At 39.3% G+C, this 24,541-nt stretch overlaps 1 protein-coding gene across 4 annotated transcripts; it reads right to left on the bottom strand.

Annotated features, from left to right (window-relative positions):
- Positions 1 to 23,265, bottom strand: tbc1d30 (TBC1 domain family, member 30). Of its 4 annotated transcripts, XM_036577444.1 has the most exons (14): positions 22,654 to 23,265; positions 18,765 to 18,929; positions 12,398 to 12,459; positions 12,183 to 12,248; positions 11,291 to 11,416; positions 9,586 to 9,771; positions 9,214 to 9,382; positions 8,861 to 9,029; positions 8,571 to 8,676; positions 7,426 to 7,532; positions 5,619 to 5,758; positions 4,025 to 4,231; positions 3,064 to 3,129; positions 1 to 2,434 (listed from the first exon to the last, which is right to left on the bottom strand). In XM_036577444.1, exons 1-14 carry the CDS (start codon positions 23,111 to 23,113, stop codon positions 1,548 to 1,550), a joined length of 2,916 nt encoding a protein of 971 aa, XP_036433337.1. In that variant the 5' UTR covers positions 23,114 to 23,265; the 3' UTR covers positions 1 to 1,547. The 4 variants fall into 4 exon arrangements, with proteins under 4 accessions (XP_036433337.1, XP_036433338.1, XP_036433339.1 ...); XM_036577445.1 differs by lacking the exon at positions 3,064 to 3,129 and having other exon boundaries at positions 22,654 to 22,764; XM_036577446.1 differs by lacking the exons at positions 18,765 to 18,929; positions 22,654 to 23,265 and adding an exon at positions 15,217 to 15,750.
- Positions 23,266 to 24,541: the final 1,276 nt, after the last annotated feature.

Here is a 24,541-nt window from a genome sequence, read left to right as displayed (position 1 = left end):
TAAATATTCCAAGGGACATTAATTTCCATCCATTTCTAGAGTGTCTATATATTACTCTGAATATTATATATTCTCTGCCTTGAGCTCAACAAGTGCAGTTCATGAGGCTTAAAGCATAAACTGTGAAATAAAGAGAAGAGTTTCAGCTTCAACCGTTTAAAGTTAATAAACTGAAATATGCAAATGACACTGAGAAATGCAATGCAAAACAATGCAGCTTCAGATGACAGGAGAGGTAACAGTAGAACAGAAGTGATAACTGATACAGGGCAGCAGCGAAAAGCAAATCAACACTGTGAAAGGGCATCTTTGGTGAAGAGAATTAGACGAGAAAACAAAAAGAATGTAAAGTGAGCTGTGTATCAGCAATACTCTTTGGGGAACACAGGTTATTGTGTCTTCAGTCTTCTATCAGTGAGTTAGGCAATAACTAGGAGATACTGTCAAAAGTGGAATATTTGGAGTTCTCAGAGCTCGAGCAAATTAGCTGCTTTGTGGCACATACATATTCAAATCAAATGCGTTCATAAACGCCAGTGGCCCAGCATGCAGCAATGTATTTTTAAGTGCTCCTCACAACCTTCCACTATGGCTGTTGCTAGAGATAATCTTTTGGCTCATTTACTGAAGTATAAAATTGAGATGAAAAAAAAAAACTGGACATATTCAAGAGTGAAAGCTATTACGTAGTCAGCAGGTGTCCGAACAGGATAATTGCCAAATTGTGCTGGACACCGCCCTCCAGGACTGCAATTGACCTATCCATGCTACTTTGGTAGCAATTGTTGCAAGATTGCTTTATATAACGTTGGCAAAAATCCCATTCAACTTCAACAAATTCAACAAAATTTTAATGCACATCGCAGTTTTGTAAATTAATATTAGAAGGTGTAATAATTTCAAATGGTAATTAGTTTGTGTATTAATTAGTATTTGAAATTAATTACACCCTGTAAGCTCAGACTGTTGGAACAGAGAGGTTGTAGTTCTTTGTCATGCAATCAAACTATCCTGCCTATTTTTGATTATCTAGAACAGGGGTGTCCAATCATATCCAAAATGGGTCGGTGTGGCTGGAGGTTTTCATTCCAACAAAGCCTAAGTGCTCATGATCAATTGTTTGAGATGAATTGATCAAATGAGCAGAATCAGTTGCACTCCTGCTTTTTTGGAATTAAAAACCTGCAGCCAGCAGCCCTTTGTGGATATGACTGAGCAGTCCTGATCTACAACAATATAGTCCAGCTCGGTAGCATAGCAACCTAGCATAACTCAATGTAGCAACAATGTGCACTACATTCTAATTAGTGAGAGTGAGACTTTCGCCTGCGCTCTACAAAGCTTGTCCAAGCAGCAACAACAGCAACGAAAGAATGCATTTGTAGACAAAGCATGCATATGATCGGACACCCTTGTGCTATACTTCTGCGACAGGGAGGACAGACTGAACTCCTTTTCTGCATATTTCAGAGGATTCCAGAGACAGTGCTCTGAGGTAAGAAGTACGAACCCTTGAAAGGTCAGATCAGTAATTGAAAAGCTGCTCATCATCGCCACCTGGTGGATGCAGAGGCACTGGCTCCCAGCCGGTTCATGGTTTTGCTCATGTGTGGGAAGTGCACAGTAGGAGTCCTTGGTGTGGGACCATAAAGGCCTAAGTTTCTGGCGGCAGCAGACTTGCGGGGCGCTTTGACACAAGGAAAGGGGGAGAAGATCTGCTGCGATTTTGAAGGGCTTCGCCTGAGAGAACTGCCACCACTCTCTGAGCTGGAGGAATCAGAGGCCGTGCGCCGAGTGGAGCAAAACTGCTGCAGCTGCAGGTTTGACTCTGGCTGCAGGTCTGAGTCTGGATGAACCTCTGACTCTGGATGCTTTGCCAATTCTGGCTGTAGGGCAACTGAAGCTGGTCCTTCATCACTAACAGCTGGTGAAGAAGCTTGAGGGGATGGTTCTAGCTCTAGAGTAGATAGCCGCTGTTCCATCTCCTCCATTTCTTCTACCTTTTCACAATCTTGGAGCTCCGAGCCTCCATCTGCCACAATCTCCTTCACAGGATCCTCTCCTTTGCCATCTACCTTCTCCACCTTCTCTTCATCTTGCTGTTTCTCCTCCTCTCCTCCTGCCACCTCTGGTGGGTCTTCAGTGCTCTCACTGTCCTCCAATGTTAAAGAGTCATCAAAGCCCAGCTGGGCCCGTGCCCTGGCTAGATTCCTTCGATGGGTGCGGACATGGGTGCGCCAGGGGGACTGAAGCCTCGCCCGAGCTCCATGGTCCTGGTTTGGGGTAGACTGAGCTTGGGGCAGCAGGCCAGCGTGAACTACACCGTTTCTGGAAGGGCGCTGGGCAGCTCTAGGCTTCCTCCCCAAGAGGAGATGGTTGACCACAGGCGAAGTGTGGACCTGGGAAGCCAGCACACTGGTGGCTGGACATTTGTCTAGAACCAATCAAAATATGCCACAGTCAGTCATTATGCCCCAAGAACTATAATACAGTGCAACTAAATTGGCCAAATCATTGAACATGATAGAACTCAAGAACAGAGATTTCTGCTGCATGGACAGAAACATGATCAACCACTCCATAAGCAACAGAAGTAGTACCAAACTGTCGCTTTCATAAGAAAACCTCATAATCTGAGGTTATAAATGCTAAGTCTATATTTTTTCACTGTTTGAAAATGCCAAAAGAAGCTGCACTTTACATTTCATGACAAATGGAGAGATGGTCCAAAATTACTGAAATTTTCTGTTAATGAAGTTACAGTAACAAATGCTAAATTGAGAACAGGCCTATGAAGGCCTATTACTATTTCAGAGGGTTTCTTACGACAGCAACAAAACCACTTCTCAGTTCTGAAATCTTCTCTTAGAAAGGAATAATATTAGAAGTAAACACGATGTAAAGCCTCAATGCACTGAAATCAAGAATGCAAGTTTGCAGTTATTTAAACTATGTCCCATCACCCTCAGCACAGTATTCCAGACCACCAAGATAATTAGTTAATTATTATAAGCAGCCCAACACCCGAAATGATTCCAGTAAAAAACTACGAGTGGTCAGTACCAGGATCATGGCTTGCCCGTTCACTGGGCTGATGAGGAGTAACAGGCTCAGCTTCCACTGGCAGTCCTGAGGAGAGCATGTGACAATGTGGGCCTAAAATGGGGTTCTCAAACATTTGCGACCAACTTACTTTTAATCATTACCACATTTGTGTTTGTAAGTAGAAGAGATATTTTATTATCTCAACTTGCTGAGATGTTACTTAGCATAGGGGAAAAAAACATCCTTTTTTGCCATGGTTTAAAGTTTTTTTTAATAATTAAAATGTGCAGACTCTAACCTATAGATAGAGAATGTAAATTGAATTTAATTTATTAGTAACTAATTATGCAATTATATAATAACATTTAAATAATTATGTAAATCAAATGTTCAGTGCTTTGCAAAACACTGTCTGGATTACAAATAGAACTTACTAGGGGTAAAGATTCACAAAATTAATTATTCTTTATTCATTTTGATAAGGTACACCGGTGCTTCAACTCATTTTTAGACACGGCAAAAATAAGGATGGGCTGAAAAATGAGCCTTGTATATAAATATGTTAATGTTTCCATTGTCAGTTTATTAGAGCATTCAGCATTATAAAAGTTCAGTAGCTGTGCTTTATAGTGTCCCGAACTAACGCTGTAGCCACAAGCTAATACGCTAGTCACGATACAACGATATGATGCGATACATGACATGCTCTGATACAATATGACACACTGTATTGTTACAGCCCTAGTTTTTACCATTTATTTTTAAACTCATATGCAGTAACACTGAATGTACAAAGCCAAATTATATGTCAGTAGATATTACAAAGAAACAAAACTTTCACACGGCATGACAAAACAACAACAATAATAACGGTAGACTTGTTTAACCAAACATCGACACAGGCTCTACTCTGAGATGCTGTATGAACACAGAGTCTTGTTCCTATGTTGCTTCAGTGTGAGATCCGGCTAAATCCTACCTGTGTGGATGTACAGCAGCCCAGCCTGCTGCTGCTGCCGTCTCTTGATGCGCAAGTACTGCTTGGTCAGTGCCCTGATGTCCGTGCTCATACGCTCCAGCATCATGCTGTTCATGGTGGCCTGATGCTCGGCCCGGCCGGCCCCCACTGCGCCTGGGCTTAGCTCCGCCATGTTACTGGAGGGAGAGCTCTGCTCACCTCTCTGCTCTGCAGGGATGAGATGGAACAAAAGGGCTTGTCAGTCACATCAGAAAAAGGCTAACTTACTGGTATCAAGTTTGTAAATCTCTGATCTAGCGGTCCCTGAGGACCATCTTAAGAACCACTGCTTTAGGAAATGATCATTAAACCTAACCATTAAACCAAAATAATGTTTGGGGGAAAAAACTGAATACACAAATATGTTTACACAGTAGTGGAATACAGACAATAGAACAATAGACCAAGCTTTTTTGTTCTTGTTTTTTTTTTGCATTTTATAAGTTTGTTTCGTTAATATTTGTTGAAAATGTGTTGAAACCAAACAAACTTAAAGAAAAAAAGATATTTAATTTGCCTGAGCACAGTAAGAACAATAACCTTTTATTGTTTATGCTCATTAGTCATTACTATTTGTATTCACCAAAATGCTCTCACTCCATTTATTATGTTATTCTGTTTATAATTTTTGCTTCATTCAACTTCTATATCTGTTTATAAGAACGCATCAATATGGGAAACTGTGGGCTGATGCCAATATCCAAAATTTTTCATCTACATATCTGTCAATGCTGATGCATATACATTTGTAAAATGTAGAAATTGGGGCTAAATTCACCTGGATGAACATTACAGAAAAACAGAATTTTGTTCTGAACACATACATTATTGAATAATATAACACATTTTATTATGTTAGAATTCATTAAAAACAAAATGGATGAAGTTGAATCGCTACCTTCACAGTGATGCATGACAATGCACTGATGCATTTTCAGACCTCTACTTAATACAGTACATATTTTGGTAACACGCTGGATTGAATTTTCATGGTGTGGTTTTAAACCTTCACACTTCTTTTCTTGTTCTGCCTGTTATGTTTTTCTGTGCTCTCTTTAATGCCTGATATCAAGAGCCTAAAGCTAAAACACTCTCTGTAACAACACAGCCTGAAAAAGAGAGGAATTCATGTAATCTGCAGCACTGGAAATAAAACAAACACATACTTTCAGACATCAGTGCACCAGGCTATGCAGACGGGTTCTATTCACAGTGAAGACAAATTGAACTACAAATACATGCAAAAATACACATGAAATAATCTTTATAATTCACAAAATCTTTAACGAGTGAGAGTAATCATAAGTTTAGCCAGCTTTCATAGATCACTTCACTACTACTGTCTGCACATCAGAGAACGCAGTGCTAATTGTCCTGTGATAAATAACTTTTTTTAGATAAAATTTTTTACCCACTGCTTCCTGTCCTGCAGGAAGTGGGAGCGAGAGCAGGAAAAGGGAGGGACACTGAGCACAGTGAGCTGCCAAAGAACGCTCAATGTCCAACCCACTGTTCATTATTATTACCAAAATACTGAAGACTGCCACAGTTTTACCTTTTAAGTGCTTTTGGTATCTCTGGATCTCAGGAGCTAGGAGCCCACCCAGTGGTCCCAGGCAGCCCAGAGCAGTGACGATAGAATCTTCATCATCCATATCACCATCATCATCACTCTCCCACCCATGGAGCCCCTGACTACAATCAGAAACGTCAAAAACAAAACCAAGTTCAATATGAAATTAACAGACAAACAAAAAACAATTCTGCGCTGATAATAAATAGGTCAACAAAAATTGGTTTGAAATGTCAGTCTAAACATCCATCAAATGCCAATAATTTAGTTTTAAGCAGTTATCTGGTGACACCGATATGATTCCAAGATCATTGTGCTCCTCTACTGCTTACAGGAATTTATCTACCTGCCTAAAATCATAGCCTATTTCACAGCTTATTTAATATAAGAGCCTTCAACTCATTCCTGCAAGAGCTTTAATTGGGCCGGATATTTTATCTTAATTTTCTGTCTAAACCCCACCCACCAAGTTTTGAGTCTAAAACTGATCTAATTACCGAAACATTCAGTCACTGTGTAGTGACATTAGCAGTGTCATTTGATCACATATAAATACAATGTAAAAATATAAAATAACATTGTTTTAATAAAACTGCTTTAAGGTAAACGGTAACAGTCATTAAAGTAATGAAAGTAGGGAGGATGAATAAATTAAGGAGAAAAACTAACACAGGGAAAATGCAGGACTGACTTTGAAATCTAAAATCCTGAAACTGAAAAGTGGGAGGTGAGCTTTATGAAACCAAACGTGACATTTGATCCTGACCCAAGCCGGACACATACTTTAGAAAATGACATTTGAACCTGACATGAGCAGTCAAGTCACAATTCAGACAAATACAATCTGTTTCTGTGACCACCTCATAGCTGCAATGTTACTGACAAGGACAAATGGCTTTGAGTGTTCTATTGTTTTTATACAACACTTTTGCAAAATAAAGAAGAAAGTAAAGCAAAGGAGCCCTGAACATTGCATCAAATATTGTTTTAATATTGTCAATTCCTTCCGCCAAAAAAAGTAGCCTTTTCCATTACTAACAGGGTCGTAAAGCTGTCATAATAACAGGCTCAGCTCAGCTTTTTCAATATTTGCCAGATTAAGCTGAACCTCATTATGCTGTAGCCAAACTGTAAAGCATTTTCCAGCTCATCTTGTTTGTTTGAAAAGCTTGTTAAGGGGCAACGACAGGTTCCCATTCTTCTGTAGTATCTAATCAAATGGGCTGTGTGTCATTTCCTCTCTAAAAGAAGTTATATAATGTATTTGTATGTGCTAAAGTAGAAACTTAGTAATCTGCAGTAAAGAGAATCCTTACTACAGAGGGTGCTCAGCAGAATGATACGGTTACTGCAAAAAAAACAGGCTGTTATTTGAGGGTAGAATGCTTCTCGACCAATCAAACTTCGTTGCTGGGAAAAACTATTGTTTAAAGGTGGAAAAGAATGAGTACAGTATGATATTCCAGACATCACCTTTCTCACTTTTCCATCTCTATACATACTACAGAGTCAATAAACAGCTATTCAAATGCATTTGGAGAACCCCTTTACCACACTGTTAGAAAGCAATTGAGCTTATCTTTACACTGAGGTGGAACTCTGTCAGTTAAAATGTTATTTGCATGTCATATTTTGCATGGCCATAGTGTACTCAGACAGACACAGACCCAGGCACACATATTACAGAAGGAAACACTCAGAAATGCTTTATTGCTAGCTTGCTGATAAAGTGAACACTATTCACACAGCAATGTAGTGTAATCTAAGCCTGCTTTCTCAGGTTACACACCTGCCGTTGGCCTTGACTGGAGCAGGGAATGGAGTGATGTTATAAGTGTACTTCTCCCTCAGCTCTGCCAGCTGGGGGAAAGGGAAGTCAGCCATGGAGTAGACGGTCTGCAAATATACAAACAAATGCATTTCAAATATGTAAGAAAATAGACTATTCATTGTATGGTTTAATTGCAAATCCACTTTTATTCCACCATATCTACTTTTTATACAAGATGTGCTTTTTTTCTAGTAGGGACTCTGCAGGGGACAGTTGGGTAGTAATGGTTTTAATTAGGAGGTGGGCGATCTGACAAGAATATAATATTATGATACTTGAAAGTTTAGTCACAATACATGATATGATCAATGTACTGATCATTTTTTTCTGAGGTTTGATAAGTTGGAACAAAAGAGAACTGTTAAAAAAATGTGCAACGTTAAAAAAATGACTATTAAATACTATAAGTGTAAGTACAGATGATACCCAAATACACTTAGAAAAGCATATTGTAATGTAAATTATCATAACAATAAGTATCATCATACTGCCCACCGCTAGTATTAACAATATACCATGATATAAAAACCAACGATAATTGTACTGGTAAAATTTTAATGATACTGACAACAGTGTATGATTACTGTCAGAGTAGGAGTAAAAAAGCAACAGCTACAGTCTCCATGGAAAGCACGCAACAGGACAATGCATGTTTGCAGTTATAACCTGAACAGTAAACATTTATAGTGCTGGTGATAATTTCATATTTATTTATATTGTATTTTTTAATGTTAGAAAGAAATACAAGAGGTTCAAAATGTAACATTTTCAGTGAAATGATTTCAATGTGTATTAAACTGGCAGTATACTTTAAACGACAACAGAACTAAAAGCCAAATTACTTGCGAACACACTGTTGCATGTATACTTAAAAAGAACTTGGGGTACATCTTTGTGATTCTAAGCACTACTAGAGGCCTGCTCTGCACGCAACAATACAACATCATGAGGACCAACTGCAGTCAATAGGAGAACTCCGAACAAACAACACAGTGATTAGGAGTTCTGTCTAGCAGTCTGCACAAAGTGCACTGACATAAACAAAACACACAATGCATATATGTAGTAGCTAGACTACCACATGGTCTTAGAGGTTCTCTGACCTGCATGAGTTCATTGGAGTCGACCAGGTTGTGCTCCAGCATCTCTTGAGTCAGAATGCCCATAGTGCTGTAAAACTCATCTGCTGTCTGACACTCCTCTATCCTCCTGAGAGAGAGAGAAAGAGAGAGAGAGAGAGAGAGGAGAGAGAGAGAGACACAGAGAGAGAAGACGAAAGAGGAAGCGGGTGGTACTTATACCTGATTTCAGCAGGCAGAAGTTTTGATCACAATTATGGTCTTAACAGGCTCATGGTAAGAATTCTTTTTTAGAAAATCACTCTTTAACTTACTCTCCCAGTTTGGCCCAAATAGCTAAGGCCACTCTCAGCAGCACCTCTGAACCCTCAAAGAAGACAGAGTCCCAGATCTTTAGCACAGTGTGGTGTGGCAGGCAGGTGGCAAACATGGTGAGGAACCACTGCATGGTGAAGACGTTGGTGAGTGGAGGTTCGTAGCTGCCTGCAAAAACAGCATGACATTAAGATTTTTTTTCATAAAAGTAAAACAGTAAAACTTGGTTAAACTACTATCCACTTCATATAGTACTTTTAATGTAGTGACAATTTAATGATACCCCCAATTTGATTTTTGCCATTTAATTCCAGTAAGTAAGTGGAAGGCAGGTGTCGGGGGAGTCTCTCACCTCCTCCTGTCCGATTGGCTACTTTCTGTAAGTGGTGAAGGTGTTGAGAAAGCTCCGGAAGCTTAAGTCTCAGCAGATCCCTGAACACGGCCATGTCCACAGACAGAGCCCGCAGATTATTGGCAAAGTAGCTGTCAGGAAGTACCTTATCAATCAGATAAATCATCACCTGAAAGAATACACAATGAACAGCGTTGTGATCAAGTCAAGGAAAAAAAAGCCTAGAGGCAATGTATGGAGGCAATAGGTACTTGCACTGCCCGACAAAAACATTGTTGGACCTAATGATGATGAGGACCAATCTAATCTGAATAGTGCTATTAGCGTACTTCTTACTTTCAGACTTTCAGGTATTGCTGAACCAAAACATACCTTTAATGCATCACCTTCATTGCCCTCAGTGACCTCCAGGATAAGAGCAGCTAGCACGTTGAAGCCTTGGCAGTAGCCCACAGTCTTGTTCCAGCGGGCGTAGGCCAGCAGCACCCGCTTCAGCACCACCCGGTCTTGCTCTGCCTCCTGACCGCAGTATGAACTGCAGCCTGTTCTGTGAAGGTCCTGAGGATGAGGATTAGGGGTGGGCAATATGATAAATTTATCACAATAATTTAAGTAACTATAAGCTCTTACGAGCATATTGTGGATGTCATCAGTACACTGACAAATTGCATGATTAATTAAAAAGAGATTTATGCAGGGCTTCCAAGCGGTGTAGCTGCCTAAGGTTTCATCCTGTTGTTGGGAAAAGTCAGAGTTCTGGGAATTCAGGAGAGCATGGCTAGCCCTGTTTAAGTGGACGTAGTGATGTACAGTATGTGAAATGTTGTATTATAGTAAAACAAGCGCACACAACATTATATATTTTTTTCATAGCCTTTAATGTGACACTACTGTGGTCTGTTTCCAACTTCTTAAACCTCAGAAAAACTAAACATCACAATATGTATTGTACATTATTAAACGGCAAGATGTTATATTTTTGCCATATTGCCCACCCCAATGAAGAAAATTATCATTCATAATCAAATCTTTCATTAAGCACATGGGAGGATTTTTGCACATAGACTCTGGGTTGTGAAAACAAAAAGGGGATGTATGCTTAAAATGTAATCACTCATCACTCAAACACGATGCTAGTCAGCGCAGGCATCTGTTAGCTGACATAACAGATCTGGCGGTAGGCACTTTCCTCCAAGCGTGCTCAGCTGTCCAATGACGTTGCGTGAGCGGCAGTTTGAAAAGATGCGGTGGCGCTTCACAGGTCTCGGAGGAAGCCTGTGTTAGCCTTCGCCCTCCTAGCGTTGGTAGTATTGTGTGATTGGGGAAGTCCTAACTAGCGGGTGAACACAGAAATCTGATCCACTAAAATCAGATTTGAGCCACTTTCACATTTGGTCCTTGATCAGATACAAATATCCAATATATGGCCAATCGGCCGTGACAATGGTCAGTTTGGAATTAATGTGATTTTTGTTTATCATGGAGAGGAAGGCAGGGAGGGTGAGCCTGAGAAAGAAAGAAAGAAAGAAAGAAAGAAAGAAAGAAAGAAAGAGAGAGAGAGAGAGAGAGAGAGAGAGAGAGATGGACTTTGCCCCCTGTTGAACTTGCGATGAGTCACTCAGCCTTTCCGTGCTGAGGAGGCCACAGGCGTTCCCCTGTTCCATTATCCACTCACAGCTGACACTCTACACAGCAAACATCCTGCTGGGCCAGTTAACCTTTAATCAGAGTGCTTCCATTTTAGGCCATTAAATATCTCCCTCCAATAAACATCCGCTTTCCCTTCAGCTTTCGACATCTGCCTCGCAATTAAATATTTACAAATATGCGGCCTGTTACCATTGTTTTATATTACTACATTTATTAGACAGAAATATATTAACTCAACAAATGAGATGCTGCTAATGTGCTTTTTACTCTTACTGAAATAACTAATGTAATTTACAATATTTAGTGCCAGAGAACTGCTTTTGCTATTTAGCATGAACAAAGCTTTGAAACAGTTTAACATGTTTATGACCTAAAAGCAAGACTTTCTGGTACACATTACGCAAAAACATACACATGAATATATTACCTTGACAATCTGGATCCCGAGTGAGTCATCATCTGGATTACTGCGCTCATTGAAAGCAAATCTCATGGTCTTCTCCCAGTCTATGGAGATGCTGTGAAGGTACTGATCAGCTAGGGTTAACCACACCTGGTTCAAAACAAACCAAACATCTCAGACGTGATATTCACCTACATCAATGAATGGTGACATTATTCTTACAATTAAATACACAGAAAACACTGAAATGTGTACTTCAAATGGCGTGCATAAGTAACTGGACAGTGACAGTGTTTGCGCTTTGGCTCTACCCTCCAGAACACTGGATCTGAAGTGAAACAACGAGGTTAAAAGTCATTCAGATTTGACTGTATTTACATTTGGCTAATCATATAGGAATCACAGTCCTTTTTATACATAACCCTTTGTTTCAGGGATAAATGGGAAAATTCTGCATTTTAATCTGGTAATTTTTTTTTTATTTCAAATGCAGTGTGCTGGAGTGAAAAGACAAAACCACAACAATTTGTGTCACAATATAATTTAAGGCTGTCATTTATTACAGATATTGATTACAGCAGTAATAAAGTGTTCTACCAATTCAACAAATCTATTCAATTTGATGATTAATCGAATAAGGCCAAACAAAAAAATGGGCTTGCAACTATGCAAAACTATACTTTTACTAAAAACACTTTACTGAGAAAATATAAAGAAGGAAGCCTTTAAAAAGCCTTTAAAATCATATAAGTGAGTCACACAAATTGTATCGCTGCTAATTCAATGAGAAGGTACAATTAATCAATTTAATTGATTATCTTTTAAAATCAAGTTTAATCATTAATCGTGGACGGACAGGACAATTACATTCAAAGTGCAGTGTACATACAAAGACCAAGAGGAGTAAAAGACATACCCTCCTCCTCCATTCTTTGGGGATGCCCGTTGGGAGTCGAGCTACAGCCTTGAGAGCATCATACCACTACAATACAGACATTACTGAACACTGAGTGTCAAAGCAACAAAGCAATACAAGAGTTCATTTTTAATTCTCTGGTCAACAGACCTATACTTATTAAAAAATACAGCAAACGCACTTTTTAAATTTAAATTTTAAATGGGTCAGCTTACCTGCTGAAACCCGTTCTTGCCAAGTGATGGTTCTAGAGTGAACTTCAACCTGGTATCAACTCCTAAGAGAAAGAAAAAAAAAAAATCACAGATTTATTGTGAAAACGAGCTAAAGATGGTGGTCAAAATAACATAAAAAGATAATAAAAGGATCTTATTTTCAAGTGTCAACGCGAGTTTAAACCATTTCTTTCAAGACTAACTCATTTATTATTTGTGTTTCTAAAGTTATAACAAAGAAAAAGATGAGACACTCTTGGGTGACTTGGGGTAAATCTAGTTACATTGGTCACAGAATGTCCAGAGAGACTCTTTATAAAATAATGGTATCATATTTAAAAACAAGAAAACAAGAAAAGTTGCATCATGAGGGCGAAAGAGTAGCTGAAACTAGTTCAAACTATGTCTGAAAATGACAGCAGAGCTCAACTAATATTTCCTTAAAACAAACAAACAAACAAACAGACTCCTTCAAAAGCTTTACACCCTGATTCAATATGAGCTTTCTAACTCTCAAAACTCTTAAAAGCACACAACAAAAATCGTTCTCTAAACTGATGCTGTGGAAAAAACTTTTGTTTGCTTAAAAAAAAAAAAAATCGACAGATGGTTCTTTGAGATGTATGTCAAGAACCTTTGTAAAGCATGAAGACCCTCAATGTAATGTAAAGGTTCTCAATCCAATGAAAATGTTTTACTAGAACCAGGAACCAGATATTTTTAAGATCTGAAAGCAAGTCCTCATAGCTGGTAGACCCGTAAACTGCCTTTAGTGTTTGCATGATTCTCTCCTCCCACTGCAGCCTATTTATGTGTTGTGTGGGTGTAGCACTATTGTGTTACAGTGCTTGGCTCTCGAGAATATAATGCCTCACAATTAAGGTTTCCTTTATTCATGGAAGCCCTTTTTACACGCCGTTATCATGCAAACAACAGCCTACAACAGCTGGCCTTAAAAGGGAGTGAGAGAGTGAATCTAAACTGAGTAAAATAACCTCAATAATGAATGAAGCTACAGGGCTGCCTCGCTTTTCCATGTCCTTTCTCAGAGCTAGGCTAAGCCGAGCTGCTCGACGTCTCAGTCTAAATGTTACACTTTACTGTAGATGTGCTACTGAATAAAGCAGAAACTGTAGTTATTATTCCGTTTTTAACGAAGGTCAATAGCACAGGCTCCGTGTAAACGTAGATAGATGTGAGATTTACATTGTGGGTCGCTGTCCGCCTCGCTGCGGTGCTGATCTGCTTCCCACTTCCGTTATAAAACTACGAAATCAACTGTAAAAACGTATCAAAGCCTGAGGATCTTTCGTTTTTTTATTTTATTTGTACCATACTGAAACAGATGGACAAAGTCATACACGCTGTCTTATAAAACGCAGATGTGTTTTGCTAACTAAATTAGCAGCCCTTGCTAACTAAGTCCCTCACAGCGGCACAGAGTTACAGACAGTACAGAAGAAAAAAGCACCGAAATATGACACCGATCTACTTCTTATCACACACTGTTTCTCTCAAAACCGTCCAAGTTTGAAGACAGACCTGTGTCTCCCTCCATCATGTCTCTCCTGCTAAAGGCTAAAAGCAGCACACCAGCAGACCAGCGACCGTTTTTAACGTTAGACCATTTTTCTCTTCACAGCTAAGGCTTCAAGGGATTAGCCAGCACGATTATAATCTCTGACACACTCCTACTCCCCTTCATGTGGAAAAAACACCCTGAAAGCTGCACTGAGCACCGAAAAAAGGTGGACACTGAAGTCTACTGCAGCTGGGACAGCCTATCCTTTACAGGCTAAGATGACCATATGTTACTGTAGGGATGTTAAACAGTCTTAGCATCGTAAAATCTCAGGAATCACCTTCAGCACCATCAGAGAAGACCAAATAATGTAACAATAAATACGTACATATATACATACATACATATAGCCTACCTTAGCTATGGTTTCTATCTACCAACATGGGTTATCATGCTAATATTAGAGCTTCCTCAAATCTCAGGGAACCTTTCACCATCCTCAAATCTCAGAAAAACACCTCCAGCATCCCACGAAAATAACACAAAGTGTAAATAAAAAGTCTAAACTGTGATAGATTCTCTAGATTATATAGGTTAGCGTGCTAATATGATAGCTAGCACATCTGGCTTTCATTCAGAAAAGAGACCCTCAGCATGCTCAAAATTTCAGAAAAACGCATTAAACAGGTACAAATATCAGAAACAACACTTTCAGCATCAACAGAAAAGATGTAAAACGTGATAAATAAAAATGTCTGTGATGATTTTTTTATGCTAACGTTAACACGACAGCACATCAGGCTGTGAGACCATCAACATCCTCTAATCCAGCAAAAAAACACCCTCAGCGTGCTTAAAATGTCAGAAAATCTCATTCAACAGAAACAACAGCTACAGAACCACCAGAAAAGATCATGAAGTGCTAAAAAATAAAAAAGTCTAAGCTGTAATACCTTGGTTAACATGCCAACATGATAGCACAGCAGGCTGTGAGACACCTTCAGCATCCTCAAATCTGAGAAAAACGAATTAGCATGCTCAAAACTGTAGAAAATACCTCCAGAATCAAAAAGACTTCAAAATGTGTGTCATATGACTGTTAAACACGGAAATATGCTAAGCTAACCGAGTTTACCATTTCAGAACCACGGCCAGCTACAGGCGACCCTTCCCGAAAGAGCTCCCTGTCTCCAACACTGATTCATAAACATCATCCGGGTAAAAAAACAAGCCTGCCGATTGAAATGAGGCCGTTGGCTGTAAACTGCGGACAGGCTAGCACCGAGCTGACCATCACCTGGCTCCAGCGTGCACAGCAGGCGAGGGGCGCTCCTCGAGATGCCATTGCGCTTCTTGAGGACGCTGCTGATGATGTTCCCAACCCCACCGGCGCTCTGGCGCTTCAGACAGATCTTCGACCTCCTGGAGGCCACGAACCGGTCCTGCTTCATGTTTTTCTTGGCGAAGAATGAATGAACAGGCCACTCGTGAATATACAGTAGGTCTAGTGTCCACTTTACACGCCCTTCTCCAGCCTCCTCTACTGGATCCTTTCGCCACAGTTCACAGAAAAATAACGCGGGCGTGTTCTGCTGACATATGAGAACATGCGGAGAAGTCTCAGTGCAGCCCTGCCTGAGGGAGGACGGAAGATGGCGAGCTGATCACCGCAGATGATGGTAATTTCTCTCTTCATTCAGTCGTGTGTTATCCTCCAGGAAACGAGATCCATCCGGGTTTGAAACGAACAGGACGCATTAGAGACGCTTTTTTCAGCCAAAACGAGGCTTTAGCTCTCCATAGAGGAGCTTTTCCTGCACCTCTGCAGGAGAGGGAGGAGGAAGAGGAGGGATGAAAGATGCAGTGGAAGAGGGGAGGTGCAAACCAAAAGGATAAACAGATGGGGGAGGAGAGAGAGAGAGAGAGAGAGAGAGAGAGAGAGAGACAGAGAGAAAGAACACAGAACTGGACTTCACATGTGGTCATCTAAACTCTGATCAAAGTTTTATATAGTAATCCCAACAGATTAAGATCAACGTCATCCAAAGTTATGAGTTATTTCATTTCTAAAGCAAAAGGAAATGAGGCTTGACTCCAAGTAAAGATTAGAGTGAGGTATAAGAAACTTACACAGACATACATTCAGCTTTGAATCAGACCATGTGTTGGACACTGGTTTATGTAATCATCAGAAATCATACATAAAAAGGAATTTGTAATACTTTTTAATAAAATCTGATAAGAAATGTGGTCATTTCTCAGGTGCTGACATCATCCAAAAAATAAAAAAATGAGCAATCAGCACTCATAGATCACAATTTTTAGTAATTATTTACCAAATTTAACAAAAAGGAGTTTAAAAAACACACACTTTTTGACGCACAATTACTATTTATTAGCTGAGTTTAACATATTGGGGAAAAAATAAAACAAAGTGTGGTCCGTGCAAAAGTTATGGCACATTTTAGATTTTATGTTTTATGTTAAACTCAAATTTGCAGAAAAATGTCATAGTTACGTTTGCTCCCTGTAGAGGACGTGTTAAATAGGAGGATAAAGGGATTGTGTGATCATAATCAGTATGTATACTAGAGAGTGACTCAGCACTGTCCACTTTCACACAGCCAGGAAATCCTGATACAGTACTTACATAGATAAGAAAAAGTGTTTGTAGACAAACAGAACATTGCTGCACATGGTAAGTAAGGATGCCATTTCACAGGTAAAGTTTTGCAAATTTTATATAATTCTATGTTTTGTGTTGTTTTGTTTTGTAGGGGAAAACTGTGGAACCCCAAAATGGGTTCTGATATTGTTACAAGCTCATATTGTAACAGTAGTAGAACCTTTTTGGTGCTATATAGAACCCTTTTTCAAAAAGGTTCTATTTAGAACCATCTACAGCACATTCTCCATCAATGTGATGATGGGGGAGAAGGGAGAAAGCGAGAGAGCGAGAGACAGAGCGAGAGAGAGAGAGAGCGAGAGAGCGCGAGAGAGAGAGAGAGCGAGAGAGCGAGAGAGAGAGAGGGGGGGGGGTGCATTAAAATGTGCAAAAGTGTGTTCTCTGTAGATGACGAGTTACTTTAGAATACAAATTTAGGGAAAGGTCACTGTTTAGCCTGCTTCATGCACAAATGGGGAACTCTGAACTAACTAGAGATGTAGCATCGGTCTGCCTCAGGGTGGCGCTGTAGCACACTGGTAGACTCAGTTGGTCCTTCAAAGCCTAGCAATCTGCTCAGGATAGAAAAACTTTACAATATGCCACAGCATATATGTAAATCTGCAAAAACCTGCCTAGTTTCCCAAGAAACTGGAGGAAACAGAATTGTCACTCGTTTCCCAAACTGAAGACAAAAGAAAATATGTCTAAGTTCCCAATTAATGTGAGAAGACCGCATTACCAAACTACAAAAGAAAATTTCCATTAGAAGAATTGTTGAGACAAGCATTTTGCTGCCATTAAAGCTAGCATTAGTGCTGCTATGATGAGTGAGTTAGCAGTAAGCCAACGCTGGAGTAGCCAGCCAACATAGGACCCCCTGAATACCAGGGAATATTTCACACACTGATCCAGAGCATTTCTTTTATATAATGGGAAAAAGAGCAATGGTTTCCCATCTAATGTACAAAACATTACAGAACAAAATGAGCTACAGCCAACCTGCAAACCCTCACCAACATATCTCACAGTTCTGTCACCATTCTGAGAAAGAAAAGCCTCACTGTGTCACTGCAAAGTGGCTATTCATACAATGATGAGGAAACAAACAGAATAAAACCATGCAGAGCTTGAGACGTTTGTTTTCAGGGCATTATACTGTACCTGCTCAGTGGTCATGCTGCATGTGGATAAAATAGAGAAGAAACAATCATTTCATATATTGTTTTCATTACAAGTATTAAGTGTACATCTGAATATGAGAAACTAATTGAAGCTGCATCCTATATTTCCAAAACTACTTTCATTATCATTACTTTAAGCCACTGATTCACATTAGATTCCTCATCTTCTAAATATAACCATTCTCATCCAGCTACAAATAAACACTGTTTAAAAGATATAATTAAGTTCTTTAGGTTTTTTAGATGGATTTCTGAAGGTTTTTGCATTTAGAGCCATGGTTATGCATTTATGGATGGCAACACGAGCTTGAATGTTTTAGAGTTGATCTGAAATTATTGTTTAAAATCAGCCCACAGGTGTAATTCATTTATGGTTAGGTGTAGCAATGCAAGTTTAATCTTAATTCATTTAATAATTGTTTGTATGGCAGCCGCACAAATACACTGTCGGATTCTCTTCTTTAACTTTTATAGTTGGTAAAGTTTGTATGAATTACCAAAAATAATAAAGTATTCAAATCAGTAATAAATGCTGCAGTAAGTCATTCAAATGTGAGCCAGGTTTGTGTAGTACTTTGTCCTCAGGTTACCTTAGAGATGCTAAAGAGAATAAGAGGAAAGTTTGATTGTCATTTTTACAGATAATTAGTTCTGAAACAGATTTCAGTTTTACAGGCAAATAAAAACTTCTCATTACTGTAATCATTTGCTGCCACATTCATTTTAAAACATCACCAGAGTGCTGTGAGGAAATGAGGTTGAAAGCAGCACTTCAAGTTCTTTAATGAGCTGCTTCCAAAGCAGAATGATCCCAACGAGCAACATGCATAAATCTGTAAGCATGAAAGATTGAGTTTTAAAGAAAACTGAAATCAACTTTCATTTCGATATATACAGCATAAAAACGTCTTATGCAACCTGATCCTTCTGAGAAAGACTTAAACCCCCACTGAGCCCGGAAATGGATGAAATAAGAGAACACGGATTAGGAATTACTTCTTTTCTGGGAGACAGCTTGCAGGCAGGCGGTGACGATGTCGCATTTCTTCTGATATTTGTGATGAAGCCGGTCCTTCCTCTTCAGCTGCCGCACCAGTTTAGCTGACTGGATGCCGATACGGTAGTTCACTTCCTGAATGATCCACTTCAGTTCCTCTGGATCTGCAAAGAGAAAAGACACACACAAAGCCGGTTCTAATCTGGATCCAACAGTGCGAACAAGTCATCTCAGACAATGGCATGAGAATTTACAGGCTTGAAAACAAGGCAAGCTTTTTCATTTCTCAGCTAACTGAAATTGGTACTACACAGTTGTTGCTTGGGTACATCTACTTTATGCTGCTCTCCATAACTCAAAAGTAAGGGTGGAGAAAATCACTGTAGGCAGGGGTGTCCACACCTATCCAGTGTGGCTGCAGGTTGTCATTCCAAAAAAGCACACCTGATTCCACTTAATCAGTTAGTGTAAGTCTTCATAGGTATACATGCATAGATGACTTTTATATAGATAGACAATTTGAGAGGTCTACACAGCTACTGGACCGACAATCAGTACAATTACAGAGCAGGGGTTTAAGAAAGGTGCCGCCCAAAATCATACTAGAACACGTCACTCACAAAGTTTGGACTGAATTACGTAACAGAAAGAATGCAGCGATCAACACTCACGTTTCTGCAATGTTCATGCAGATATGATCATGCCATTATAAGGACTAAAGCACAGAATCTGTTGGCGTCAGTGTTTTTCCTATGGCTTCATATTAAGCTAATTTCACTTAATAACCTATACAGGATATCCTTTCTTGATGTGAAGTAGTTTTGCTATTTTATTTACACTATTTACAAAAACAGCATAATCTATCTGGTGCATTAGATTAGGACCTTCTGACTGTGTTTAATGTGTTTTATTTCATTTGTATGTGCACTGAGATGTGATTGACCATTTACTGATTCGCTGATGTGTGTGAGATTGTGTTTCTACCAAAGCTTGCAAAGGTTTTTAACGTCAGGTGCAGACTGAATACTTTTTCTGCTGCTCTGAACAGCTAACCAGCACTTTATATATCGCTGTTGTCGGAAGAAAACCTTGTATCTCCATTTCTGTTATTTTTTAGTTTTTGACATAATGTAAAAATTCCTGTTGCTCTTGATGAATGGACTAAAAGAAATGGCCCAAAATGACTTGGAAAAATGTTTGGTTCCATTGACTTACCTTAAAAAGTAAAGTAGGTTTTTTCCTTGTCCTGTAAAGTTAACATTTTGGAAATACGAGGTTTTGTTCTGACAGCAGCAATATGTGACAGTGTCTTCACATAAAGGTTATATACCAACTTAAGCGCTCATCCTAGAACCTTAGCATCAGTGGTTCTCAAATCTTTTTAGTCTGACAACAGCGATTTATTTAGCACTCCATATGTACACAAGTGTAAAGAAATTATCAAACTGAAATCTAATTTGCACTTGGTGAAATGTTCTATAAAACTCTAGTTGAGCTCTACCATGGGCTGTCAATAAATACACTTTTATTTACATATTGTATGTACTTTAATGTTCAGATTTTTTAAATGTATAGCATAAACATGTCATTTGATCTGCTGCCTCTTTTCTCAAGAAAGATTCCCATCACTGCCTGTAAGCATCGGATTAATGTAAATCTAAATATTTTTTCACTCCTTCACTTACTTCTTCACACGTCTTATGGCTGTTATCAGCTTTAAAATTTAAATTTTAGCAAGTCTTATATAGGATTTTGACTGACTCTAACATGATGGACACGCAGACGTACCACCTCTGATTGAGAACAACAGACAACATGGCTTTTATTATGTATGTATATCCATGATCAGTCTTCAGCATCGAATCCTGTGTCTGGGGAGAAAGGGCTCAAGGACAGGGATGCAGCTTGAATATGAATGAAATTTAATTTACTGTATATTGTAAACACTCTTATCAAGAGAATCAGCATAATTATGTTTCACACAAAACCGCTACTTCACCTCTTTTTTCTCTTCTATTCATCCTTGATTGGTTAAAGGATGATATTGCTGTTGTTTTTCAGTTTTTGACATAATTTGAAAATACCTTTTACCCTTTACATTATATGTAAATTTCATGATGAATGGACTAAAAGAAATGACCCAAAATGACTTGGAAAAAAGTCTGGTTCCATTGACTTACATTAAAAGTAAACTATGTTTTTTCCTTCTCCTGTAAAGTTACCATTTTGGAAATACAAGGTTTTGTTCTGACAGCAGCAATATGTGACAGTGTCTTCACATAAAGGTTATATACCAACTTAAGCGCTCATCCTAGAACCTTAGCATCAGTGGTTCTCAAATCTTTTTAGTCTAAGGTCTCCTTTATAGATAGTAAGAGCCATTGTGCCCACCAACCCCCCTCCAACCCCAAATCATTAATTTAACTTGATACACCAGGACCTTGTCTAACCAGAAACTAGCTTTCTTCAGAGCCGTCGCCGACCTGCATGTATGTCACAACACTGTTCTAAGACATTACAGTTAACTCGGTAAGGGCGTTCAGGATGGCATTTTAACAACATCTGCCGTTTTTAAACAAGTACTACTGTTTTTAGATATGGCCAAAACAGATTTCATAAAGTGACAAAGTGACAAAGTAAAAATTCATTATACTTCTGAGATTTTTCTGCAGCCCCCTTAGGGCCCTCCTGTAGCCTCTGCCTCCAGTTTGAGAACCACTGCTTTACATGCTGAGGTTCTTTAAACTTTAAAAAAGTTCACTACACTTACAAATCTCATTTACATAAAGTGGTTCTCCTTCGGAAGCTTTTTGAGGGAATCAAAAGTGGCTCGTTTTCTTTTTCTCCTAGCTTTCTGATTTGCTTTATGGCTCACTATATCATCATATTGTATTATGCAAGTTCTCTTATTTTTCTTTTTATTCAATACAGTATATGGTCCTAATATAACCTCATCCTCTAGATAACCTCTTATGTCCTGAATGGTAACTTTACAGTAAAAGGAAAAAAACATTCCTAACTTTTGATGCAAGTTAATATTAATTGCAGTTTTGCACGATTTCTATTGATCCATTCATCGTAAAATTTTCACTCTGTGTAAACGCAGTTCAAGCAATGTACAAAAAATGAAAACTGTCAAAAATTGGGATACAAGTTTTGTTCCATTAGTGGCATTATACTGAATTCCTACACACATACACATATATACATATGTGTACACATTGGGGTCCAAAATTTTTAAGATTTTATTTCTTGGTCACTACTCAAATTTAAGGAAATGTGTGACACGATTAAGACATACAAAAAGGTAGTTTTTTAGTCTTATCTCTTCAACTGAACATCGTGTTTAGACTCAGATAGTCTCAGATCTGATATGCTCATGAGAGGCTTTTGCACAACTTGCAAAAAACCTGCCAGCTTGAGCGCACGCAGTCATTAAAGCAAAAGGGGGCGTCACTGAATATTAAGAAATTCTTAAATTCATGCAAATATTTCAAAGATTCTACTTTTGACTCAAATTGTTACACTGATAACATAATTTATAATGAAAAAGTGTATCAGATTTGGAACTCAGACGGCAAAATAGAAGCATAATAACTAGCGGTCTCAGGCCATCACTACACACACACACACAGGAAGGGTCCTACAGTGGCCTCATATTAAATTTAAATTATCCTTGATTGGTTAAAAACAGACATGTGACAGACATGACCTAAAACGTGGATTAAATGAAATAAAAGGAACATGAAAAAAAAATGAAATAAAAAGTAAAACATTTAGAAAAGAAAAGAAAAATGAAACCTATCCACTAGTCTGCTACTCTTTTGGAGCCCCATACTAATAATGGGCCTAACTCAACTCAGGACTCTCCACTGGATCAGTACTGACCTTTCTGGCACAGGTAGCTCATCTGGTGTCTCCTGGTGTGTTTGCCCTGGAGCTCCTGCAGAAAGCTGGAGCCGGTGTTGCTCCTGCTCAGCGCCGCCTCTGGCCCGGACGCCTCGGTTGAGCTGTCCCAGCTGTCCGCTCCTCTGCGGCCAGGGCTACTGCAGGTGTCGTACAGCTCCACCAGCAGACGGTCCACAATAGACGAAGCTCTCCGGTCAGCGTGGTAGGGTCCATCCCCGGCCTCTCCGCCGGACACAGAAAACCCGGATAACGAGCTTTTCAGCGCCACATCCTCGTAGCTGCACTGGCAGCGCACATCAGACACAGCAGGTGCTCCGCCTGAGCTCCACTGGTGCAACGTTGCAAGCTCGAAAACCCCGCTCTCCTCCTCCCAGCACAGGTCGTGATCACATATGTCAACTTCTTTCAGCTCCGTATCACTGACCTCCACGCTGGACATTTCTGTTTTCTTCACAAAAGTCCACCTTACTGTCCCGAGTCTACGTGTCGGTCATAGCCAGCTCGCGCCTCTCACCTGCCACGACGGTATTATTTTACTGATGCAAGGAGGAACTGGAGTTCCGGGTGCATGCCATTCCTTCAGCCTGCTGCAGCTCCTTTAGCTTCCCACGATCTTGTTTCCTTCCTGAAACAGAGGCGCCCCCCTGCAGGAGAGAGTGGTGCAGCCCCGTTTACTGAAACTTACTGAGGAGATCCACAGTTACAGCTGCAGGCCTTCAGCAGACTTTACTCACAGAAATTCAGCTTGATCAAGTGAAAACGTTATTATACCAGTAAAAAAAAATAATAATTTTGACAAAAATCGATTTGTGAAAACCAAATTCTAAAGTTTCAGAATTCAAATTTCAACTTTTACTAGTAGTAAAAGCATGTAAAACAAAAAAAGTTCAAATTAAATTATTGCATGTAACAATTTCATTTTCACTAGTAAGAAATCAGTTTAAACATGTTATTTACAATTTCAACATGTCAAAAATTAAATTTTAATGAAATGCTCAGATGTTAAAAAGCAATAAATAGCAGTAAAAATGATATTAAAGGGAAATTCCACTGATTTCTCAAAATCTGTTCCAAATTCCAATCATGAAGATGTAAACAAAGTCATCAAAAGTGGTTTACTGTGAAAACTTCTAGAAAATTAACTTTCGTTCCCAGTGGTGGTGATAGGAACCAGACGTCTGAAGAGTTTAAAAGCTCCCTCACAGAACTAATACGCTGCCTGATGACTGAGATATTGTTTTACAAAAGCAGCCTAAAACATTTTTCTTAATACATTCATGGTGGAGAGGTATATGCAGGCGTTGAAACGCAAAATGTTACGTATTTATGTTTTCAGATTTATCACTATTTTATTATTATCAACATTACGAACATTATATAAACTCAGAAGACGTGTAGGAGCACTAGCTGTTTTAGATAGTAAATAAAATGGCTATATTTTTGTGTTGTAGACATCACAACCTCTGGTTCCTATCACCACCACTGCAAAGAAATTTAAGTCTCTAAGTTTCTCTACATTGAACCATTTCACATCAAACCACTCAGAATGAGTTTGTTTACAACCCAACAGTAGAATTATGCAGACATTTTGAAATTCCAGTGGCATTCCCCCTTAAAATTAATTAGGAAAGACAGTTTTACACAGCGCCAGTTGGACATGCTAATTTGCCCCTAGGTGTGAATGTGTATGTCTGTCTGTCTGCCCTGCAAAGGACTGGTGGCCTGTCCAGGGTGTATCCTGCCTTCCACCCAATGACAGCTGGGATAGGCTCCAGCACCCCACCGCGACCCAGAAGGATAAGCGGTTTAGATGGTGTGTGTGTGTGTGGGTGTGGGTGTGGGTGTGTGGGTGTGGGTGTGTGTGTAT

The sequence above is a fragment of the Colossoma macropomum genome, unplaced genomic scaffold (genome assembly GCF_904425465.1).
Source record: "Colossoma macropomum unplaced genomic scaffold, Colossoma_macropomum, whole genome shotgun sequence".
NCBI classification, from domain to species: domain Eukaryota; kingdom Metazoa; phylum Chordata; class Actinopteri; order Characiformes; family Serrasalmidae; genus Colossoma; species Colossoma macropomum.
The sequence above is the reverse complement of the archived record's forward strand: the minus strand, read 5'-3'. Positions and strand labels throughout refer to the sequence as shown.

Bases quoted from the DNA above. Each gene is read 5' to 3' on its own strand.
- tbc1d30 (XM_036577444.1), bottom strand. From the start codon at position 23,113: ATGTCCAGCGTGGAGGTCAGTGATACGGAGCTGAAAGAAGTTGACATA. The intron at 12,460-18,764 runs GTAATTCCTAAT...TCTTTCTCTTAG, and splicing joins AGCTGTCTCCCAGAAAAGAA to GAGTTGATACCAGGTTGAAG. The intron at 9,030-9,213 runs GTGAGAGACTCC...CTGTTTTTGCAG, and splicing joins AGCCAATCGGACAGGAGGAG to GCAGCTACGAACCTCCACTC.